Source organism: Rhipicephalus microplus, chromosome 4 (genome assembly GCF_043290135.1).
Source record: "Rhipicephalus microplus isolate Deutch F79 chromosome 4, USDA_Rmic, whole genome shotgun sequence".
NCBI lineage: Eukaryota > Metazoa > Arthropoda > Arachnida > Ixodida > Ixodidae > Rhipicephalus > Rhipicephalus microplus.
In genome coordinates this window covers 225,197,749-225,222,772 of record NC_134703.1, presented here as the reverse complement: position 1 = coordinate 225,222,772, position 25,024 = coordinate 225,197,749, and the positions used below count along the sequence as shown (strand labels likewise).

Below are 25,024 nucleotides of genomic sequence, written 5' to 3'. Positions count from 1 at the left end.
CGCTCGATTTGCCCATTTGATTGGGGATAGAAAACTGTTGACCTCAAGTGCTGAATTCCTCGTTGTGAAAGAAAAGCCTCGAAATGTTGGGACTGAAACTGTGGACCATTGTCCGTAACTATGGCATCAGGAAAACCTTCCCGGCTGAAGATTGAAGACCGAAACTCAATGATGACCTCAGAAGTAACCGTATGTGTGAAACAAAGCTCTGGCCATTTGGAATGGTAGTCAATGAGAGAAACAATGAACCGGGCATCTTGCGGAACATTATGCAGAGGACCGATGATGTCCATGCCGAGTTTCTGCCAAGGCTGATCAGGCCACTGGACTGTCTGCAACAGAGAAAATGCAGGTTTGGCAGACTTGTCAGCTGCCTGACATATATGGCAGTTGTAAACTGCATGCTCGACCTGCTTGTCTAAGGCTGGCCACCAGTAGCTGTCTCGGAGATTCTGTTTGGTGCGGACAATGCCTGGATGGGCCTCATGGGCAAACTGCATTAGCTTGTTACGGAAAGAAGCAGGGGAAATCACGCGTTCATCGCGGAAAAGCAAGTCCTCTACACCAGACAGTTCCTGTCGGACTGCGAAGTAAGGCAAGAATTCAGAAGCAAGAGCACATTTGGAAGGTCATCCTTCACATAAATATTTGAGAACTTGAGACAAAGTGGAATCTGCAGCTGCCTGAAGCTCAGCTTTAGTAATGAATGAAGTAACTAATGAAACAACTTCCTCATCCCGCTCTTCAGTAACCGGTATCTGAAGAGGAAGGTGCGACAGTGCATCAGCAACCACGTTATTAGAACCTTTACAATATTGAACACTGAAATTATAATACATAAGTTTGGCACACCAACGGGAAATGCGAATGGGGCGGCGGCCTTCGGATCCTGCAGAAAGAAGAGCAACTAGTGCGTAATGTGAAGTGCCGGCCCCACAAGTAAACATGCCATTTCTCACAGGCAAAAAGACACGCGAGAGCTTCACGCTCTCCTACTGAATATCTGCGTTCAGCAGGGGTCAATGTACGAGATGCAAAAGCGATAGTGATCAGCTGGTCATCTCTGAGTTGTTGAAATACTGCTCCCAGTTCAACATCGGACGCATCCGTCGTGATGAGAATGGGAAGCTTCTCATTGAAAATACTAACAGCTGGCTTTGAGGCCAGTATTGACCTAACTCGAATAAAGCTCTGCTCAGCTTCAGCTGACCAGTTAAAAGGCTGTGCTTGACGAAGTAGAGTACGCAGTGGTTCAACAACATCAGCATAGTGAGGAACAAACTTGGCATAATAACCAACAAGACGTAAAAAAGATTGCAAGGTTTTGGCATCAGTAGGCCGTGGGGCATTGACAATGGCCTGAACTTTAGATTCAACAGGTGTCAAGCCGCGGGAACTGACATTATGTCCTAGAAATTGTAACTCATTCACAGAAAAAATGCACTTGTTATCAAGTTTCATACCACATTCACTGATGCGGTTGAGAACAGTATGGAAGTTAGCATCGTGCTCTTCGCGAGTACGTCCCCGCCCCAAAATGGCATCCGGATAACAAAGGGCGCCGTTACAACCCTTAAGAATAATTGACATCATTTTCTGAAACACTGCAGGGGCATATGCAAGCCCGAAACACACGTGGCGAAACCTAAACAAGCCTTCGTGCGATACAAATGTGGTTAAGTCTCTACTGCACTCAGAAAGTTCAACTTGGTGATAAGCGGACGCGAGATCCAGCTTGGAGAAACATACCGCTCCGGAGAGCTGATGAAGCAGTTCTTCAATGTGAGGAAGTGGAAACCCGTCTACGACGATCGCCTTGTTCGGTTCTCGTAAGCCGACGCATAGTCGAAGGGATCCATCTTTTTTCTTGACGACGACCAGTGGAGAAACCCAGTCGGAAGCAGAGACAGGCTCGATGATTCCGTTGGCTTGAAGGCGAGACAGTTCCGCAGAGACTTGCTCACGGAGAAGAGGAATGCGGCGCAGCTTGGCACGCACAGGGCACACACCTGGTCGACGCATCTCTTTATGCACAAAACCACGCACACAACCCAGTTCACGGGTGAACAGGTGGTGGAATTCAGAAGGCGCGTTGGCCGGAAGATCATCTTGGACGTCGACTTGAGCACACGTCATAGACGCACCGACGATGTTGATGGACAAAGCCCTGATGGCATCACGTCCCAAAAGCGAGCTGCCATTGGCTGTTACATAAAAAGTAATGGAAGCAGTGCGACTGCGATAGGAGACCTGAGCTGTAAAATGACCTAAATTATCAATCGTTTCCTTGGAATATGTTTGTAGAACGACGTGTGAAGGCAAAAGCCGAATGTTGGAAGAGTGACTATGAAAGTCAGTGGCACTGATTAAAGAGACTTAGGCACCAGTGTCCACGAGAAATAACAAGGGCACATGGCCCACTGAAACTACGATGCTGGGCTCGGACGTAGTGTGGAGGCCATTCACATTTAAAACAGTGACCGTATTGGTTCGTGCAGTGCTCGAAGGAGCGGACGAAGAAACTGGTTCCAGAAGCTTTGCTGGACGGGAATTGCATACGGACTGAAAATGTCCGATTTTTCCGCACGCAAGACAAGTGCGGTTCCTCACGGGACAATGCGCAAAATTGGCTAAATTCTGAGCCGATCCGCAACGAAAATTGCGAACACGAGTTAGGAGCTCGGTGCTGTTCCTGAAAACCAGAATTCGGCGGAATGGGGTCGCCATATTGTCGGCTTCCTCGCCCCCGTGACGCAGAGGGGCCGCCATGTTGGCCGCCACGGAAGGACTGTGCAAGCGGGCGTCCATGTTCGCCGCCACGCCGAGACGAAGGGCCGTCATGTTGACGCGTCCCGTGAAACAAAGAGCCGCCGCCTTGGCCCCCCGCAGCAGAAAGTTGCTGCACTGAATGCGAAGCAAATTGCTCCAACTGGGAGCGAAAAAGCTTGTCCTCTTGCGCAATCGAGAGGGCTTCGGATAATGAAATCGAGGAGCCTTTTTGAAGCATGCGGCAGCAGACGTTTTGCGAGGCTACCCCGGTGAAAAGCTGATGGCGGATCATATCGTCCTCGAGCGCGCCGAAGCCGCACGACGCGGCGAGCGTTCGAAGAGAAGTAATGAACTCGGCGACTGGCTCACCAGGCAGTTGTCGCCTTTCTTGGAATTTCACGCGTGCGAGATAATTGTTTTGAAATTTTTTTATTCAGAATTGAAATACAAGTGATACAAGTGCATGTGTTATGTACAAATACAGAAGGAGGTCTCAAAGTCGCGAGACTGTGAGTGAGACCTCCTATAAAATCATACATGACAGATAAAACGCAATAGTAAAGAGTGGTAAGCAAAGAAAGTTTAAAGTATACAAAATGAACGGATAAGCACGAAATAGCGAACGTAAGTTATAAAAAATGTACAGCAAAGCATGCAAAAACTAACACGAAAATGCAATAACATTCATTCTGTATAATATCAAGCATTATTACGGTAAGGATAGAAAGATTAAGATATACAAAATGTACAGATAAACACGAAATAGCGAACATAACTTATACAAGGTGTACCGATGAGCACAAAAAACTAACAGAAAAATGTAATAACATTCAATTCATATAATATCATGCATTAGGAATTTAATAAATGCGAATGCAAGCCTTTATTAAACATTTCGAGGGATCTATCTTTAATCTTCCAAGGTAAAGAATTCCACAGAAAAACAGATGAAAATTTTGTGGTAAACATTAGTCCTAGGTTTGGGTAAAGGAAGTTATTAGCCTTTGCAAAACGAGTCGATGACGCCTGAGGAAACTGACTTCAATGTAGTAAAGGTATCGGAAGTTTTCCATTCACATATTTGTAAATAAGAATGCCGAGAAAATATTTAGCCAGCTTCTGAACTGATAAAATTCCATGCGAACAGAGTAAGGATGATGCATTGGACATGAAGCCACTGAACGGTATTATCCTCAATGCTTGGTTTTGAAGATGTTGGATGGCTGATAAATGAGTGGCATACGTATTTCCCCATGATGAATTGCAATAGATTATGTTGCTGTGAAGGAAAGAGTAGTAAAGTGACAACAATATTTCAAAACGAAAGAACGGGCGAACTTTTAGAAATATTCGAATGGCATATGCGGCTTTCTGCGTAAGCTCTAAAACATGTGAATTAAACTTTAAATGTTCATCTAATTTGGCCCCGAGAAATATTGTACTAGAGGTAGAATGAATTTGAGTATCGCTTACGAAGACAGAGGGGTTCCTAGGTATAATTCGATTAGGTGACGAAAATACAACGAAGTTTGACTTTTTAGCATTTATGTTTAATTTATTCTTATTGAACCATTTAACGATATTTATCAGGTCGGTATTTAGTTTGAACAACATCGAGTCAACGTCTTTATCTGTAGTTAATATAGTGGTATTGTCCGCATAGGTGCTAGACATTGAGGAAGATCGTTTATAGAAATTAAAAATAAAAGCGGGCCCAAAATTGAACCCTGTGGAACACCGATGTTTATGGCTTTAGGGTTGGAAAAGGTACCGGACACATATACCACCTGTTCTCGATCACGCAGATAGTTACGAATCAGTTCTAGTGGGACGCCAGATACACCAATTGATTCTAGTTTCTGAAATAAAATGTCGTGCGAAATAGAATCAAATGTTTTTGAAAGGTCAAGAAAAACGCCTCCAACAACGCTACCGCTGTCAATAGCATATTTAATATCCTCTGTTAGCGATTTCATGGCGAGTTCAGTCGAGTAACCGGGCCTGCAACCGAACTGTTTGTTAGAAAGAATGTGAAACTTGTCTAGATAACACCGTAAACATCCCGCAAAAAGCTTTTCTATGACCTTACTGAATAATGAAATAATTGGTTTAGGGCGGTAATTGGAGATTAAACGCTTGTCGCCTTTTTTAAAAACGGGAATAATTTTTGCTTTTTTCAGAGATGTAGGGAAGAACCCAGTTCCAAATACAAGATTTATAATATGACACAATGCATCACAGAATAAATGAGCTATCACTTTCATGTCGGCAGCAAGGAACTTATCGAGACCAGCGCTTGTATTCCTAATACTATTGATAACGGTGAACACTTCCTCGGGTGACGTCGGATAAAGGAAGAATGAATGTGGTAATCGTGAACAAGTGTGTTCGAGGGGTGCTGTCGACTGAGGAATATCAATGTCGAATGAGTCATTAAAAGAGTTCGCGATATCAAATGGGTTATGGATCACACGTTTTTTTGAGTGAATCAAGGTTATATCTGAATGTACCGTAGTCCTGCCAAGAAAATTGTTTACAGTTTTCCACTGCTGCTTAACGTCATTTCCGGCTCGCTTTATTTTATCTTCGAAATACATTAATTGAGCGGCTTTAAGTAACTTTCCTAATGTGTTTGAATATTCTTTAGAGTGCTTTTGAAGGTGAACATCGAAAGGGCACTTTTTCGTCTTTTTGTATAAGTTATCCTTTTTCTGCAGACATTTTAACAGGTTAGGTGTCAACCACGGATTAATTGGGACAAAGTACTTTTTTCTGCTTACTACTAATGTTGAAGCGGCCGTGACTGCATTTGAAATGATAGAGGAAAATTGTTGGTAGGCTATTTCAGCATTATTGCATTTCTTAACTGCCGACCAATCACACTGCTCGATGATGTTAATGAATGATGCAGTATTTGAGATATTCTTGAAGCATCGACTTATTTTATTATTATTGGAGATGCCTATGCTTGCATAAATAGGATAATGATCTGTGACAGGCACCTCGATGACAGCTGCTTCAGGAGGACTAATGAGGTTAGACAAAATGTGATCTATGATAGTGCCATTGCCATGAAGTGGAACACGAGTTGGTGCAGTTACGAGGCACTCGTAGCCATACCCACTGAAGCAGGAAATGTATTCAGAAACATTTGCCTTGGTGTCATCAAGAAGATTGATATTTATATCTCCTAAAATAATCACCCGTTTCCCTTCTAATGACAGAGTTTAGCCAGCTTCTGAACGCCTCTCCTAAAGCTAGGCAGAACTCCACGACAGATGACGACGGAGAGCGATATATGCAGGCAACAACTAAATTCTTACTATCTTGCGAAAAATTTGGTTCATGAAGTTCAATCCACACGGATTTGCAACCAGGAATACTTAGTGCCAAGTCCAGTCACCTATGATAGTGAAGGCATGAAGATATAAAAATAGCTGCTCCACCATGTGTATCGTCGATTCGGTGACAGTATTCAGAAGAATAGGAGGGAAACTTAAACAGGTCCCTGTCATATTCACATAGCCACGTTTCACTGATGCAGATGATAGAGAACTGGTGACCAATGGCCGACAGCAATGAGGTAATATTATAAGATTTTTTTCTTATACTTTAAGCGTTAAAGTGAATCAACGCCCGACATGGTTGAGACATCCGTGATGAGAATTCAGACGGTGAAATATACGCTATTCTGCAATTGAATAGACGCTACAATTGCTAATGTATGATATAACTAGGAGATAATGGACAGGTCGATCTCCGATTTTATGCGAAATACCCTGGTGTCAGTAGATTTCCTTGCTTTTATCTGACAGTTATCAGTCCAAAGAAACGCCCACTGTTTCTCTTTTTTGAGAGCAAGTGCTTTAGCAAAAAGCTTCTTGTTATCCGGCGAGAGGTGATCTTAACAAAGACAGCATGGGTGCCCTCTCCAGAAAACCCAAGAGCACGTCTATTCAAGCGAGCTTTACGTGCCTTCCTAACAAACTCATTCTTTTGCTCTCGTGAACAGAAACGGGCCACGATATTCCGTTGTCCAGACTTAGCTGGCACTCTGTGAACAACGTCAAGATCAGTGCCTGATACAGGACAGTCGATTTTGTTACTAATCGACTGCACTATGGCAACACAGTCCTCCCCTTGGGAAGAAGGAACGCCCTTGATCTCGACGTTGTTCATCCGAGTATACTGCTCCAGGTCCACCATCTTCTTCTTAAAAGTCTCGTTCTCGTTTTTCAAAGCTTTGTTAGTAAAACAAAGCTCTTGTTGAGTACGGACAGTCTCTACAATGTCGTTAAGCATTTTCAGGCCAGCATCCATACCTTTAACATCTGAATTCAGAGCACCGAGATCAAATCCCATCTCTCGAAGCTTCGTCGTAACGTCACCCACAATTCTGTCCACGAGCTTTGTCAATCGGCTGTCAAATTTTGCCTCAAGGTCCTTGACTCTCTTTGCTAATTCGGCATTCGTAGGCATCTTGATACCACAAGCAGGAATATTATTTAAGAACACAATAGAGCACACGAGCGTGCGAATAATACAAAGATCAGCACCAGCAGCAGCAGCAACAGTGGTTGCGGTATAATACAGAGCTCAATACCAAGGGTTGCGTAAAGCCAACTGACCTGTAGAAGGCAGGAACAGCAATAAGACGAATGTTCGCATCCGCAACCACCACTGCTTTGACGCGGGCGTGCCTCCTGTCACTACTTTTGATGCCTAAACTGAAGATCCGCGCAGGCGCAGGACGACGACGGGAATGCTGGGAACGGTAGATATGATGCGGCCAGGTTATCCAGAATACAACGTTCCACGTTGACACGTGGATGATGAAATGACAGGTGCTGCAGCAGTCACTATCGGGACCCTGGCCTGTCTAGGACGAACAGCTGTAGAAGGCAGGAACAGCAATTAGACGAGTGTTCACATCCGCAACCACCACTGCTTTGACGCGGGCGTGCCTCCTGTCACTGCTTTTGATGCCTAGACTGAAGATCCACGCAGGCGCAGGACGACGACAGGAATGCTGGGAATGGTAGATATGATGCGGCCAGATTATCCAGAATACAACGTTCCACGTTGACACGTGGATGATGAAATGACAGGTGCTGCAGCAGTCACTATCGGGACCCTGGCCTGTCTAGGACGAACAGCTGTAGAAGGCAGGAACAGCAATTAGACGAGTGTTCGCATCCGCAACCATCACTGCTTTGACGCGGGCGTGCCTCCTGTCACTGCTTTTGATGCCTAGACTGAAGATCCACGCAGGCGCAGGACGACGACAGGAATGCTGGGAATGGTAGATATGATGCGGCCAGATTATCCAGAATACAACGTTCCACGTTGACACGTGGATGATGAAATGACAGGTGCTGCAGCAGTCACTATCGGGACCCTGGCCTGTCTAGGACGAACAGCTGTAGAAGGCAGGAACAGCAATTAGACGAGTGTTCGCATCCGCAACCACCACTGCTTTGACGCGGGCGTGCCTCCTGTCACTACTTTTGATGCCTAGACTGAAGATCCGCGCAGGCGCAGGACGACGACGGGAATGCTGGGAACGGTAGATATGATGCGGCCAGGTTATCCAGAATACAACGTTCCACGTTGACACGTGGATGATGAAATGACAGGTGCTGCAGCAGTCACTATCGGGACCCTGGCCTGTCTAGGACGAACAGCTGTAGAAGGCAGGAACAGCAATTAGACGAGTGTTCGCATCCGCAACCACCACTGCTTTGACGCGGGCGTGCCTCCTGTCACTGCTTTTGATGCCTAGACTGAAGATCCACGCAGGCGCAGGACGACGACAGGAATGCTGGGAATGGTAGATATGATGCGGCCAGATTATCCAGAATACAACGTTCCACGTTGACACGTGGATGATGAAATGACAGGTGCTGCAGCAGTCACTATCGGGACCCTGGCCTGTCTAAGACGAACACCTGTAGAAGGCAGGAACAGCAATTAGACGAGTGTTCGCATCCGCAACCACCACAGCTTTGACCAAATCGCACGAAACATCTTTAAAATGCTCATCGAAAAGAGCAACAGTATTCTTGAAGGCATCGCCCGACGCTAGCGTCGGCGACGCGTTGGTGGCGTCCAAAGTATAGAAGAGCTTTAACCCGGCAGGGCCCAACGCGTTGAGCAGCAGGGCCTTGCGACGCTTGGGCTTGCTGGCGTCCTCCCCGACCGCGTCTGCGTAGGTCTGAAACACCAATTTCCAGTCCGCCCACGGAAGTGGCGGGTCTCCGGGCGAATGAAGAAATAGGGGAGGTGGAATAGGAGACGCCATTTTAAACAAGAAGAATGGAGAGGTGCAGACGAGACGAAATTGACGCCAGTACACTGTTTGAAGAAGACGACAGAGGCGGCGTAGCTGAATGAAGAAGGAATGAAGCGACGCAGCACGCAGTAGCCACCTTGCTGGGCACAAAGAGCGTCTAGGGTCAGCAGGGTAGGTCCGTTAGAAGCACGAAACAGACGAACACGGAAACGAAATGGGTTCTTACAGGTCCTCGTCGCCATTGCTGTGTTGGGGGCTGACTGGTCCTGACGAAGCAGAAGAAGAAGACGGCCGACGGAGACGTACGCGGCCGGCGGGGACGCCGACCAGCCCGAACACGTGGGTTGGCGCGAAACGCCGAAGGAAAGAAGAACAACCGCACTCCACAGTTCCCAACACACACTGACTTTATTTACAGTCACCTTGAAAACCTGGATTAAGGTCCCTAGATGAAACAAGTTTCCAAGGTAGCGACACCCTCCTTTTTCCTCCTCGCTTATTTGCCTGAAGCGCCCCAAAACTTTCATCCAAAAGCGAATGTTTGGGTTCTGTTGCTACGGTGAATAGATGTAAATGAAACAAAATAGAACGAAATAAGACGTAGAATAAACAGTTACCTTTATGAACATAAACGGCACAACACAAGAGCAAGCGGGATGTGCGTTACTCAACCGGCAACGTTGGGCAGTTCTATACTTTACACCACTAGCCATGGCGTCTCGCGTAGCACATTTTAGTTCCACGGCCGCGGTATTTCGTACAGTTCTCACTAGTCCACTACTCCGATTGTGTTTTGTTCGTGCTGTGACACAGTGAACGTGCTTCTTGCTGGATCCTGTAGGTGGCCACAGGGCGTGACGTTGTGACGATTGATTACAACCAGCTTGTGCACACGCAAGAAAAAAACTACGACCAGACTGGTACGAACACTCGTCCAGCAGCACTGCGATGACGTTTTTTTTTTAAATGTGCCCATTTGGACAATCGTGATGCCAAGTGATTCTGATGCGGTGCTGGGAACTCCCTGAAAAGTGAGAGTTCTACTGGTGAGGTGTCTCGAAGCAGCGCGTTTCGGCTCAAGTGGGAACTGGTCAAGAGTGAAATATTTCTGAAGGTGCGTTGATTACAACCTACAGCTGCTCTGTATACGTGCATACCCACATGTATTTGTACCAACTGGCATGCACTAGACACGCATTAGACGCGCGCCTGGCGTTTCAATAAAAACCGACAAGTGAACTCGCTTCGCAGATTCGCGTCGACATACGTTGACGGAGTTGCACGAAAGCATTCGCGTGAAATGGTTCATAGTTGCACTTCATGGTGCGCTTCATCTCGGAAAGCACGAGGTAAGTTGAAGAGAGCGAAACCATTTTCTGTTGTTTACGGCAACGCAGCATTGCTGAAAAACGCAGATGTTGCATTGAACGAGCATGGCGAAACAATCTTGGTCGACCTAGCGCACACCGAAACGCTCCTCCTCTTCAGTTTATGTTCTGGCTACGATTTTGTCTTTGGTCACGGCGAGAATCCGGCTGGAGCCATATGCGCATGCGTGCTCGTTTTGAACCTTTTGCATAATAATAAATAACACCACCAGCCATTTGCAAGATCACGTGCAAGTAATGCACCAATTACAGGCGCGGATGGCAGAGAAAAAGAGGAGTAATCGAGAGAGTGAGGAGGACGGCTCGAGAACAATGAGTGACGCTACCTTGTTTCATCTAGGGATTTTCACCTGGATGCCAGAGCGGCGCCCCCTGGCATCCTCACATGTCATTCCGAAACCGAAACCCAGAACACAACACACTATCCTCCTCTCAGCCCTTTCCCATTCGCGTTGTGAAAATGGAGCCACTGCGCCACTTGATCCATCCTTGTCTATTAAGGTGCCGTCAAAGACACCAACACCACTAAAGCACAACCTCCAATGTAAACGTCAGTTTGCTCAATCTTCATGGGGCGAGAAAGGCAGCTAAGTGGGCTGAGCTGTGTAATACGCTGAATAGGGAAAAGATCGCTCTGTATGGTGTGGTGGAAACTCACCTACTAGAGTTAGAGGAGTCACCAATTGACCCCGAATGGCAGTGGGCGGGCTGAAATCGTACAGGTGATTGCCGCAATGGAGGCGGTGCTGGCATGCTGTGGCGCCGCAATGTAGCCTGGATGCCAATGAAGGGGCCTTGTGCTGAGCACAGTTGGGTTTCTGGGACTATTCTTGGTGAGTCAGTTCTTTTTGGTGTGGTGTATCTAACGGTAGCAAGTGGACCACGTGACGGCAACTACTAAGTCCTATAGTGTATCGTCGAGGATGTGAAACAGTGGGGTGCAGACCGCGAGGTGCTGTTGATGGAAGACTTTAACGGACACATCCCGGTCACTGACGGGAATGGGAAGCTGTAGTGGCAATGTGAGGAACAGCTCTCCTTGGAAATAGTTAACCTTCGCACTGACTGTGAGGGATGCTTGACATAGTGCGCTCGTAGCAGCCGCTCTGCCATAGACTATATGCTGTGGTGACTGCAAAACTGGCGGCTCGCATAGCACAACTGCATATTGATGAAGAGCATTGGATTGGATAAAGTTTTATTTGGTCCTCCAAAACACAGATCACTGTGTTGCGGGCAGCTCCCACGTGGGGACTAAAATGCCGAGCTCCTCAACCGCCTCGTGGGCTTGGTGGACAGCCCAGAGCTGATCTGCCTAGGACGAGCTGTGGATTGCCGCCTCCCATCTGGCACAGGTGATGTTCGATAAATGAGTGAATTTGGTGCACTGCCAGAGCATGTATTCTAATGAAGCTATTTCCCCCACAATGTGGACAAAGTTTACTTGGGTATAGGTCAGGGTACATGATGTGTAACATTTTCAAAGTATGGTACATGCGCGTTTGCAAGAGCCTTAATGTAAGTGCTTAAAGCCGAGTTAGATTTTTGCGAGGTGGAGGGAAAATCCTTCTAGACAGGTAGAAATGTTTAGTGAGCGCGTTATATGTTGTAAGAATTTCCCGGTTATCCCCTTCACCGGTAGAACGCATCCCCGGGGAGGCGCGGTTGTAGAGGTCTTGCGCCGCCTCGTGTGCTGCTTCATTGAGATTGGGAGGGAAATCGTTTATTTGTCCAAGGTGAGCTGGGAACCAACTCAGAAGATGATGCGTTATGTTCTTGCCTTGCAGTATTCTGAGCGTTTGTTCAGAGACCGTCCCCTTGGCGAACGCCCGTAGTGCTGCCATGGAATCACTGTAGACGACCTTAATGTTATCCATCTTGAGTGCTAAGGCGATGACCACCTGTTCCGCAATGATTGGGTCTTTCATCCTGACCATCGCTGAGTTGATGACATGGCCAGCCCCATCGACCACCACTGCCACAAACGCTTTCCCATTGGCGTAGGAAGCCGCGTCAACAAATACGACCACTAGCTCGTTCCTCGTTTCAGACTTCACGAAGTATAGTCCTGGCCCTCGCTACTCTTCTTCCGACGTTGTGTTCTGGATGCATGTTTCTTGGTATAGGAGATGCCGTGATATCCCCCCTGATGTTGTCGTGGATATCATTGTAATTGCGTCTGATTGCCATTGGGTGTTGGCCCAGCTTCTGCAGGATCATTCTCCCCGACCTTGTTGTAGATAAATTTGCAAACTGTGCTCTCTCTTGGGCTTCTGTTATTTCTTCGAGGGTGTTGTGAATGCCAAGCTCAAGCAAACGCTCGGTGCTGGTATGTATGGGTAGGCCCAGGACCTTCTTGATAACTTTCCTGAGGAGCACATTCAGTGTTTCGGACTCTGCTCTTGACCAGTTGTGCATTGCTGCCTCGTACGTGAAGTGGCTTAGAACAAACGCATGCATCAACCTGATGAGGTTGTCTTCCTTGATCCCATTTCTTTTGTTGGCCACTCTGCGTATGAGGTGCACCGCACTGTCTGTTTTTCGAATTAATTTGGTTATAGATTTGCTGTTGGTGCCAATAGACTCTATCAGCATGCCCAGGACTTTGATGGAGTCGACCCTCTGGATGGCATCCCCTTGAATTGTACGGAGGTGGATGTCTCTTTGGTTTAGCGGCTTCCACCCCCTGGGCTTCGGTCCCCGGCGTGCAGTCCGATACAGTAAAAGTTCTGACTTACTCGAGGAGCACTTGAGCCCGGAAGGACGAAGGTAATCTTCTATGGTGTCAATCGCCTCTTGCAGAGCGCTCTCAATCTGCCCCTCGCTTCCACCTGTGCACCAGATGGTAATGTCATCTGCGTAGATGCTGTGCTTCAATCCTTCAATGATCGATAATTTCTTTGAGAGTCCAATCATGGCAATGTTGAACAGCATTGGTGAAATCACTGCCCCTTGCGGCGTGCCCCTTGCTTCTAGTGTTCGATTGCTTGATGAAGAGGGTCAGTTCAGCATTGGAAGTGACCATAATCGCATACGGCTGTCGTTCTCTAAGGGCGGCTTTCAGACAGGCTGCATGTCACCTCCACCCAGGCGTACGCACGCACTTGCTGAGCAAGTCCATCGAGAGGGTCGCTGTGGATTTTGAAAGTAGTCCTCAACGGTGGAAATCCCGCTTGTATATAGTGAGTTCATGCGCGCATAGGACGCTGTAATGCGTACCCAGATGGTCCATGAGAGCCAGCCCTGGGGCACACATCACGGAACCCACATGGTGAGACAAAAAAGTGGAGGTAGCGCGGAAGGAGCGCCGCCAAGCGAATCGGGAACATCGGAGATCTGTCAGAGGCCTCGACACTGGCGTACGGGCATAGAAGTGGGCTAGCTGTGTATCTGGACCATAAACACAAGATACACCCTGATCCCGTCCAACAAACAGGAAGGAAGATCTGCAGCACACAAATTTTGGACATACGTCAGGTCCTTGGACAGAGCCGCCCCCCTGCCACCTCCTCTCATAGATGCGGCAACGGGGCAAACGGTCGACGAGCCCTGCGAATACATTCGCCCCCCCCCCCCCCCCCAATCGAAGAACATGTACCACACTGGGCCTTCTCCAGGTTGACAGTTGAACGGGCATTGAAATGGGTTAGGGCTCGAATGGCCACTGGTCTGGACGGCATGCGAGCGCGTGTACTAAAGTGCTCGGGAGAGCACTCGAGGGAACAGCTCGCAGAGATCCTCACGGCCATCATCAAAGGCAAGCCCATGCCCAAACAATGACATGAAGGTGTAGTGATTTCTTATTACCAAAAGGGGTGGTGATGCGAGAAACATAGATGACCACAGACCAATAATGGTCACCAGCGTTATGCATCGCTTGTTCGCGGGGGTGATCAAAGCATGGATGAGTGGCTGGGCGGAGAACAATGGACTACTGACCGAGCTTCAGAATGGCTTCAGGCCAGGCAGATGGCTGGATGACAATCTGTTCGTCATCACGCAGTGTGCAGAAATAGTTCGCAGGGAGGGGAGGACGCTATTGTGCTGCTTCGCCGATGTTGAAAAAACGTGCGATAACGTGCCGCATGGTCCTCTCTTTGCATGCTTATCTGACCTTGGACTACCACAGCTGCTAACAGCGACAATGTAAAGAGTGTGCAGTTGGGTGCCATAATTACTGGCCCAATTCGTGTTAATAAGGGTCTGAGGCAGGGCTACCCAAAGTCACTATTGCTGTACATTCTATACGCATCCAGAGTCGAGCGGGCCTTGTTGAATTTGAACATCGGATTCAGCTGACATGCGTTTTAGCACAACTATTGCCGGATAGAAATTCCGCCTGCCTGGTTTGGCATTTGCAGACGATCTTCTGCATTGCAGTCCCGAAAAGGCAGCTTACTGAGCGGTGGCCAACTATACGGCGGACTTATGACCTAGACCACTATGTGCGCGTCGCGTCTTATGTCTGTCGTTTAAATGTGTGGATCCTTTTTTTTCTTTCTTTTTGAGGCCAAGACATTGAGTGTGTTCCCCTGTTGCAAAGGGGCCAGCCGCCATCACATCATCATCATCAGCTCAAAAAGAAAGCATTCACGAAACGTTCGCCAATTATCTTCCAGTAATCTCATTTGTTGTTTTCTGCCGTTAGTGTTCAAAGCTCTGAATTTCAGCTAATCAAGCAAAAAAGACGCAGTAACGAGCTTTTTGAACTTTTCGTTTCGTTTTCCACGTCCCCGACGTAACGTGGCCGTGAGTAGCTGCCGATGATTTTACCCAGCGAGCGCTAACTACGCCGCCGCGGCCGGTCGAGGTGTTTGTGTCGAAATTGCCTTGGCGCACACCTCTAGGTGGTAGTGGTTAGAAGAGGAAGAAGGCGCCCAATTTCTGCAGTCCGGCGGCGGTATCCTTCTCTCTGGCCAGCGGGGAGAGGCAAGACCGGATCAGTGGACCGGATTTGCCGCCCTCCCACATGAAAACTTTTGTGGCCTCTCATTGGCCAAAACGGCAACGGCCACGCAGTGCGCCGTTCGCCGAGGCTGGACCCGGCGTCTGGCGGTCTGGTTCTGCGTGTCTGTGCGTCGTCCGAGTGTGCGTGTGTGTGTGTGAGCATTCCCTATGAAGACGCTCTGTTTCGGATTTCTCGCCATGGACAAGAACAGTCCTCTCGAACAGGTCAGTGTGTCTTCGGCTCGGCTCCCGCAGTGTCCTCACACATCGCGAGCTTCTTTTGTTCCCGCATGCTTGCAGTGTCTTGCCGCATGGGTGTCTGCTAGCTCACGTTCACTGGCAGGTGTTTTCATGCCGGGTGATTTGAATTCTCAGAAACGTTGAAAGCAAGACAGCATCGGCAACCAAATGATAACAATGTCTTGTATAATGAACAATTTTGTCGTCCGTTTGCCATCAAAAGCTGCCCGATGTCGGCACAAGTTGAGAAGTGCACGCCTGCATGAGCGATGCAGGGTGCTGTGTCTTGGAATAGAATATTTCAGGTCCCAGAAATAGGAAATTTCCTGATTTTACAAAATCACTCAAATGTGGCTCACGCCACCTCTCGGTGCCCCAGTAAAGTGGAGAGGAATGCGGCTTGATGTGCGCCCGTTCGATTAGTTGTGAGAGCGCCAAGTTCCGCGAGCTTTAAATACGAGCTTTTGCATTTGCCCACTGCAACAGTCGCCCCGCCGCGGTGGTGTAGTGGCTAAGGTACTCGGCTGCTAACCGCATATCGCGGGATCGAATCCCGGCTGCGGCAGCTGAATTTCCGATTCAGGCTGAAATGTTGTAGGCCCATGTGCTCAGATTTGGGTGCACGTTAAAGAGCCCCAGGTGGTCGAAATTTCCGGAGCCCTCCACTACGGCGTCTCTCACAATCATATGGTGGTTTTGGGACGTTAAACCACACATATAAATCAATCAATCACTGCAACAGTGGAGTTCATTACACTCATTGTTAAAATTGAATTGGGTGCCCTGAAGGAACCTGGTTTCTGACACCGTCACATGGTGCACTGGTGATGCTGATGAAGGCCCAGCTTGAAGCCTTGATTATACTTTTCACTCCCGGAGCCAGTGTCAGTCAATCGCGCATCATATGATGGATGGATTGATGTGGCTGTACCCTTTAGATCGGGCGGCGGCTAACGCCACCTAGCCGTAATACTTACTGAACCAACAACTAAATTTATCTTTTTTTCTTTAAAAAGCGAAGTTGAGGACTGGTACTTTGAAGTGAAGGATTTAATTTTCACTCGTGCATTGACTTGAGCCACCGATGAGATAACCTCCTTGTAGTTAATTCTACCCGCTTAAAGTATATTTTCTCTCCCTGTCCCTAAACCCCAGTCCTTTGAAAAACTCTGCGCCTTTATCCTGAACTATAGCCTGAAGTCCTTTCCAGAACATTATCAAGTGTTCTTCAGTTTCCTCCTTCTCTCCAGATGCACTGCATACCGTGTCTACTCCTTCGTATTTGGCACGATATGTATTGGTTCGTAATACTCCCGTCCTGGCCTCAAACAGCAGAGAACTACCCCGAGTATTATCATGGATTCTTTCCTTGGCAATTTCCTGCCTAAACGTTCGATACATCTCTAGTGCGGACTTCTTCATCATGCCCATTCTCCACATATCGGTCTCAGCTTCCTTCACCTTCTTCTTAACCGATTGTTCTATTTGGTTTGGCCCCCTCCTGTTTTCTAAGTATTTACCCGTCAATTTTCTGGTTCGCTTCCTTCATTTTGTAGCAACATTCTTCATGTACAAGTAGCTGAAAACCTTCCTAGCCCAATGCTCCTCCACCGTTTCTCTCAATCGCTTCTCAAATTTTATCTTGCTACTAGCTTCCCTGCCCTCAAATGATGTCCATCCCATAACACCTTGTACCCCATAATTTGGTGTATTCCCGTGGGCTTCTCAAACAAGCCTACCTGGTCCACGTTGCTTAATTTTTAATCTTGCTTGAACTTCTTATCTCATGCACAAGACCCCATTGCCGAACATCAGGCCAAGAACCATGACCCCTTTCCATATTCCTCTCGCAGCATCATACCTATTGTAATTCCACAGTGCCCTATTTTTCATCACTGCTGCATTCCTGTTACCTTTAATCGTGATGTATATTTCGTGTTCCCTTAGGTACTCGGTCCCATCGCTTATCCATATGCCCAGATATTTGTACTTATCTGTTGTCTCTAGCGTGACCTCCTGTATGCTAAGCTCACTACCTTCATTAACATTAAAAATCATGACTGCTGATTTTTCCGTACTGAATCTGAAACCTAACCTACCTCCCTCATTCCCGCAGATGTCTATCAATCTCTGGAAGTCTTCCTTTTTGTTGGCCATTAGCACTATGTCATCTGTGTACATCAATGCTGGTGGTGCCTGTTCAATGAGTTTTCCTTGTTTGATGAAAGAGAGATGGAAGCCAAGTCCACTTCCCTCTAATTTGGCCTCTAATCCTTGTAGGTACATCATGAATTACAAGGGTGACAGAGGACACTCTTGACTAAGCCCCCGTTTTACCTCTGTGGGCGTGGATACCTGTTTTTCCCACTTTATAACTACCTTGTTACTTTTATAGATATCCTTTAAAAGATTAGTCTCAATTTGTTTAGTAGGTATTTCTATTTGCCTTTCTGAATAAAATTTTTCTGTAGGCACTCATCTTGTCTTCTTCCCACTTTCACTGCTCATCCAAAACTTAGCTTGATACGTTTGTGATCACTACGTAGACTTCTGGAGCCACATTCATCTATGTGCATTCCCCTGAGCCTATCATACATTCTATGTGACATCAGTCATAATCTATCGTTGACTGCAGCCTTCCTACCTCCAATGTTATTTGCCATTCACAGTTCTCAGTATTATTGCAAATGATCGAATCATGCCTTTCACACATATCCATGATGATTTTGGCTGTTCTTTATTCTTTATTCATTAGATACCCCGCAGCACCCGAAGGCGTTATAGCAGGGGGGTTACATCAATAAATGACGTACATCTCCGTTCACCGACACAATACAACTTTGTTCATACATAAATAACTGAAATACATTTTCGTTTACACACATAGCAGAATTTTGTTCACACATAATATATCTTCGTTAGGTTACAGCATGGGTTTACAGCAGTGAATAAAATATATCTTCGTTGCCACTATGTACTTGCATTTCAGTTAGCCTGTTCCACTGTTTAATTGTTCTAGGAAAAAATGAATTGGCATACATGTTCGTTTTAGCTGGGTATTTCCGAATTTTGCAACTATGATCAAAACGTTTTGAAGTGTAATGAGGGTTGTGTAGGTATATTTCTCTATTAATTCCAGTTTTATTGTAGTAAATGCAGTAAAGAAATTTTAATCTCTGCTTCTGGCGGCGGTCAGAAAGACACTCCCATCCTAGCTCAGCCTTCATTGCAGTGCAGCTCTCCCCCCTTCCGTACCGTCCCAAGACGAACCTGGCAGCACGATTTTGTATTTGTTCCAGAGCAGCAATGAAGGTTACCTCGGCGGGGTCCCACACGACACAACCGTATTCTAAGATAGGCCTGATACAAGTAGTGTATGCCATACGTTTTAAATTCACATGCGAACATCGCAGGTTTCTTTGAATGAAATTTAAAGCCTTACCAGCTTTGGCTATGAGAGTGTCAACCTGAGGCCTCCATGAACATTCAGATGATAGTATTATACCTAGGTACTTATATGTACTCTCTTGTTTCAACTGTATATTGTTCAGATGGTACTGTGACTGAAATGGTTTCATCTTTTTGGTAAATGAAATATGTACACACTTTGTTATATTCAAATTCATTTTCCATTTGGTACACCAGCTATAAATGAGCGATAAGTCTTTCTGAAGTTCTAATACATCATTGTGATCAAAAATTTTTCTGTACACAACACAGTCATCCGCAAACAACCGTATAGAAGATGAAATTCCTGCAGAGATATCATTAACATAAATTAAAAACAATAGCGGACCCAGGACGGAGCCCTGTGGGACCCCTGAGGTAACATCGGTGTACTCGGAGCATTTTCCATTCAGTACTACGGTTTGTGTTCTTTGGGAAAGGTAACATTCGATCCATTTAAAGACAGTCTTATCAATGTTCAGGGTGGTAAGTTTAAACAGTAAGAGTGAATGTGACACCGTGTCAAACGCTTTCCGAAAATCCAAGAACACACCGTCAACTTGTCCCACAGTATCTACGCCCGATATTACGTCATGATAAAATTCGACTAATTGTGTTGTGCAAGACAGCCCTCTGCGAAATCCATGCTGCTCGTTGATTAGTACCTTATGCTTGTTTAAATGAGTTAATATTTCTTTGTATAAAATATGTTCGAGGATTTTACACGGGATAGACGTAAGCGATGTTGGTCTATAATTACCAACGTCTTTTTTGGACCCACCTTTATGTATCGGTACCACGTGCGCGATTTTCCAGTCATGTGGTAAGGTGCCTGTCGCTAAAGATCTTTCAAAAATTGTATAAAGATACATAGAAATTGGCCCTGCACAACGCTTGAGTACACGCGGAGAAATTCTATCTGGACCACTAGATTTACTCTCATCAACGTCCTTCAATAATTTTTCAATTCCATTAACACTAAGCTCGACAGGAAGCATATGCGAAATGCTCATAATAGTTTGATGATAATTACAGCTGTGTTTAGGTAGGAATACCGAGTGGAAAAAGTTGTTTAGGCATGCAGCCTTATCCTCGTCATTCGTAATTACCGTGCCGTTATAATTTAACTCCTGTATTCCAAAGGAATCTGAGCCACACTGTTTTAGGTACTTCCAAAACATTTTAGGATTTGATTTCATGTTGTTGCTCATCTCAGTGAAGTAATCATCTTTAGCTTTTTTTATCTTTAGCTTATATTCGTGGGTAATCGACTTCAGTTTTTCAAAGTGAGCAACTGATTTGCTTTTCTTGAATGCACCTAATGCCCTCTTTCTTTTGTTGATAAGTTTTAATATATGTGCTGTTACCCATGGTTGTTTGTGTTTTTTTAGCCGTGATGAATGAACACTGGGGATATGTCTATTTGTTAACTCGGAAAGTATATTCTTAAATTTGTCCCACATATCATACACATTGCCCTCCTCAAAAAGACATTCGAAAACAGGGAACGAATTACGAAGTTTTTTAGAAATTGCATCGTAGTCACCCTTGTCATAAAAGTAGATCCTTCTACTCGTAGGTAACTTCGCACACACTTTTTTCTTTTGGATACAAGCAACAACAGCAAGATGATCACTAATTCCTGGAATCACAGTCACGTCATTTACGAAATTTGGCGAGTTACAAAACAACAAGTCTAACACAGCGTCATTGCGAGTAGGGGTGGTAACGTACTGCGTCAGACCAAACCTGTCGACGATATTTTTCATCGCACGGTTCATGCGCCCGCTTATACTTATACAGGAACCATTACCCCAGGATAAGCCAGGCAGATTAAAATCCCCCCCTAGGAGTATTGTCTGGGCTGATGCTTCGGAAAGAATTTCATCTAATGTTTGCATTACGCTACTATCTGAGCTCGGCGAGCGATAAACCACTCCGACCAAAAACGCGAAGTTATCAGGCAGTGTTATCTTGCACCATACAGACTCCAGTGCGTCGCACTTATAATCAACTTCAAATGACTGTAAGCAAGAACGAACAAGTAAAAAAACGCCACCACCTGCTGTGAGCCTATCTTTACGATAGACGACGTAATTTTGCGGAAACACCTCACTATCAGCAATCGAGGGCTTTAGCCAAGATTCTGTACCAAGGACTATATCTGCGTTAACACTCTCAATTAAGCCCAAGAGCTCAGCAACTTTATTAACTACGCTGCGGCAGTTCACGATGACGGCAACAAGTTCTTGACATCGGTATTTCTCCTTTTTTCTAGTTTGTCATCGCCTGCTTACTGGGACGACCTGTTCTTTTTCGTCATCCCACCTGAAAGCCCTGCCGTTAATAATCAGTTTGTCAAAATTCAGCTTCACTTTATTGCTCTTATCCTGTCTTTTTGTCTTGGCATATTCCCACAGCTTATTCCTGATACTTCTTGTCTCATGTGAGTAATCTTCACTAACGCTGTATTGGGAATTCTTGAATCTTTTGGCATTGAGAAGCACTGCCTGACGCTCTTTGTACAATGAGAATTTAACAATAATTGGCCTCTTCTTATTCTCATTATAGCGTCCTAAGCGATGTGCCCTTTCCACAGACTCGAGTTCCATTCCAAGGCTCGTTTTGCAAATATTCTTTATTATAGCTTCGGATTCATCCCACGATTCTGAGGTTTTATCATCAACGCCATAGAAAACAAGATTTTTCCGGCGACTTCTGTTTTCGAGGTCATTTGTTTTCTTTTGCAGATCTTTCACCTGTTGCATGAGTTGTCGTATTATAGCTGCCTGCTCAGTTACAATCTTGCTGAGGTCCCTTATCTGGTTCTGAGTTTGGCTAAGATTATCTTTTACTTCCATCAGTATGTTCTCATTTTTTTCGAACCTGGATTCAATGCCGTTTAATTTTGAAATTAAAGTTTCCTGCCCACTCTGCAAACATTTCAGCACTTCCATCTCCGGTGTCTTAGCAGGACCTGGGTTCAGTTCAACATCTCCCGCGAGTATTAACAACAAAATCAAATACAGAACTCTGTTAGAAAATAATCGCAATCTCTTCAGACGCGACGTATGCATCGTGCATCCGTGGTTTTTGTTACGAACAGTTAGCAACGTGGGAGGAGCCGGCAATGCATATACAAGTCTCCGCGATTGAGATGGGTAGTAATGACTAACCTGCACCAGCAACAGTTGCATCAGCGACATGTCGGCAAGTGTGCCGGCTCCAAATCCCACGAAGCCATCGTGCTGAGTGCCTATATACGCCTGATCGGCACCACGTGAGTTCTGTTGGCCCGAATTCATTGGTTGATCTTTGCTGATCCATCCGTGGCTCGGGCCACACGTGCCTCTGACGACAGATGATGACCCATGCACACGTGTGGACGATAGTCGAGATACTGTAGATGCCGACCAAGGATCAGACAAAAAGGGCTGTGTCCGGCGCTCCGCCGCATCGAAGTGGATCGCAGAAACCAGCAGCAGAGGTACCTGCACCAGCAACAGTTGCATCAGCGACATGTCGGCAAGTGTGCCGGCTCCAAATGTTGGGTCGGTATACCCATCTATATCTTCTATGTGCGCATTGATATCTCCTAGTATAATTATTTTGCACTCTCCTCCTAGTACCTCAATGCATTGCCTGGTTTTCCTTTCTGGCCTTTTCTCCAGTTCACAAGTACACCAAACCAAGGAGTGTCATTTGCCCAGCTACTTTTTCTCTTAACCATAAATGTTCCATGCATCCCTGCTTGACTCTTTGCCAACCCATACTTTTATGTATGAATGCAGCAATTCCACCCCCTTTTTGCTGCCTTCTGTTCTATTGCAATATTTGCATACATAGTCTGGATTACAAGGTGGTTGCTCCATGTCCCGAAAAGGTGTCTCCACAACCCCATATACCATTAGTTCCTCCTGCCTCAACTGCTCTTCTATCTCTTCCCACTTTAACCTATTCCTGTCACACGGCATGCTAATATAGCCTGTGTCTAACTTAGCTCGGCCCTTGTGCTTACGTCCATTTCTTCTCTTACGGACTCCGTGTGGCTTGAATATTTGGGCCCCTTTAGGACCGCCTTTGGCTACACTGTTGGCCTCAGGGCTCTGGGTCCCCCTAAACAAGCTGTGGCTTGACGACCCATCCTATTACTAACTCTCCTGCCCGTCGCACCACTGTAGTGAATGCCATGCTGTGCAAAAGGGCGAGCGCCGGGCTCGTACACAACTTGGTTGACCTCCATTACGCTGTATCCAAGTTGCCGGCCCATACCCTTGATCATACAGTTGGCCTCCACTACCCTCCTTTCAATTTCACGTGACTGCCCCCAGACCTCTGGGACTGTGCATGTGGTCACATGCACACTCCCAGAGGCTTCTCGGAGCTTGGGCATCCCATCTGCTGTCTCTGAAGGTTCTGATCCATGCCCTTTAACACATCATTGAGCCCAGCATGAATAATGAGGAGATTTACGCCCTCCATGCTGTCCTCTACAACCTCCTGAGCGTTGGCCAGTGTATCCACCATGCTCTTCCGTGACTGGGCCTCCACCCTCGCTGTCCCATCTTCCTTCACTGTCATGAAGACGCCATTCCTAACCCTGGCCACGTTAGAGTCCCCCACCACTAGGACCCTTCTACGCTCCAATCACTGGCTTCCTGTTTGTGATGGCGCCCCTGTTTGCTTCACCTGTTTCTATCTTCGCCGTCTGATTTGTGTTTCTGCCCTGCTCGAAGACTGCCACGCCACCAAGCTGTATATTCTCGGAGCCTCCGTGCTGGGGCAAAGCATCATTAGCTCCTTTATCCGCTGCTCGAGCTCGATCCGCCCTTCCCGTTCTGTTGAAATGTTGCCTTCATTTGCTCTAATAGGCTGGCGGTAGCCTCCTCTCCCTCACGGGACGCTCCGTGCTGTTTTTGGAGTTCCATCCTCTGCTCCCGTTCCGCCCTAGCTCCCCTTGAAGCTCCTCGATGCTAGCCTCCATGCGCTGCATGGCCGCCTTCAGTGTCTCGCACAGCCTGCACACAAAGCTCGCCTTCTGCACGTCTGCCAAACTCGCGAATGCTGTCTCATCCAAGTAGCACCACCGCTTGCATTCTTCGCTCTGCACCAGCTCATTCTCGCCCGTAGCTTTCCTAGCCTCCTTAGCCATCGCCCGCCCGACCATCGGAACGAGTGCCCGACAGCCCTAAGTTCAATACTAATCCCGCTATCCAGCCGCCTTCGCTAACTCTCCTTTCTCAACAACTGTTTGAAGCTGCCGTCTACGCCACACACACACATGTTCTATTTCGCTAGTAGCCTCTCAGTAGGTCCACTTCGTGTTCGGCTCTAGCTGTTTAACCATTATCACCATATCAACCATAACACCATATCAAACATATAACCAATATCAACCATAGTCCTACGGCGAACAGCGACAAAATGAAGAAAGGCGGTGACTGTTGCTGAATGGTATTAACGTTTAGTTCAGCCACTTAATGCGTAAACTTCAATGCCCACTGGAATGACGAATAAACAGTTGAAGTTTAGCGCCCGACCTTTCTGCTCCCTCCTATTCTTTTCTCTGACCTGTGTTTTATAAGTTTCCACTACCATTGAAGCAGGGTGACAGAGTCTAGCTCTTGCTCTCAACTGATATTTTCTGTCGAAAAGGAAATTGTCACACAATCCACAAGACGCACGAAACCTTATGCGATCGAGCAGGATCCGTGGAAACTTCTGCCAATCATCACCAGTCTGATTAGCCCACCGCAGTCAAAGTCTTCTTCCGTAATCCACCTATCAACTCGTTTTTTTTTTTTTTTGCCACGTATACCTGTAAACTTTTTAATTTCATCGGCCCACCTAACTCAGTCTCCTCTTCGTGCGTTTGCCTTTTCTTTAAATCCAGTAAGTTACCCTTGATGACCATCGGTTATCCTGCGTACGTGCTACGTGC

The 25,024-nt window shown here is 46.6% G+C and overlaps 2 protein-coding genes across 2 annotated transcripts in view; both read left to right on the top strand.

Moving 5' to 3' along the window:
• The first annotated feature begins 910 nt into the window (after nucleotides 1–910).
• LOC142813835 (uncharacterized) overlaps nucleotides 911–25,024 on the top strand; it is a 213,605-nt gene continuing 189,491 nt past the window's right edge. The window contains exon 1 of the mRNA XM_075891794.1: nucleotides 911–1,018. The gene's annotated coding sequence lies outside the window, so the exon portion shown is untranslated. The remainder of the gene's footprint in view (nucleotides 1,019–25,024) is intronic.
• Nucleotides 15,423–25,024, top strand: part of pyd (zonula occludens-like protein polychaetoid) — a gene marked incomplete at its 5' end in the record, with an annotated part of 754,603 nt that continues 745,001 nt past the window's right edge. The window contains one exon of the mRNA XM_075893243.1: nucleotides 15,423–15,621. Coding sequence (XP_075749358.1) covers nucleotides 15,423–15,621 — 199 coding nt within the window. The remainder of the gene's footprint in view (nucleotides 15,622–25,024) is intronic.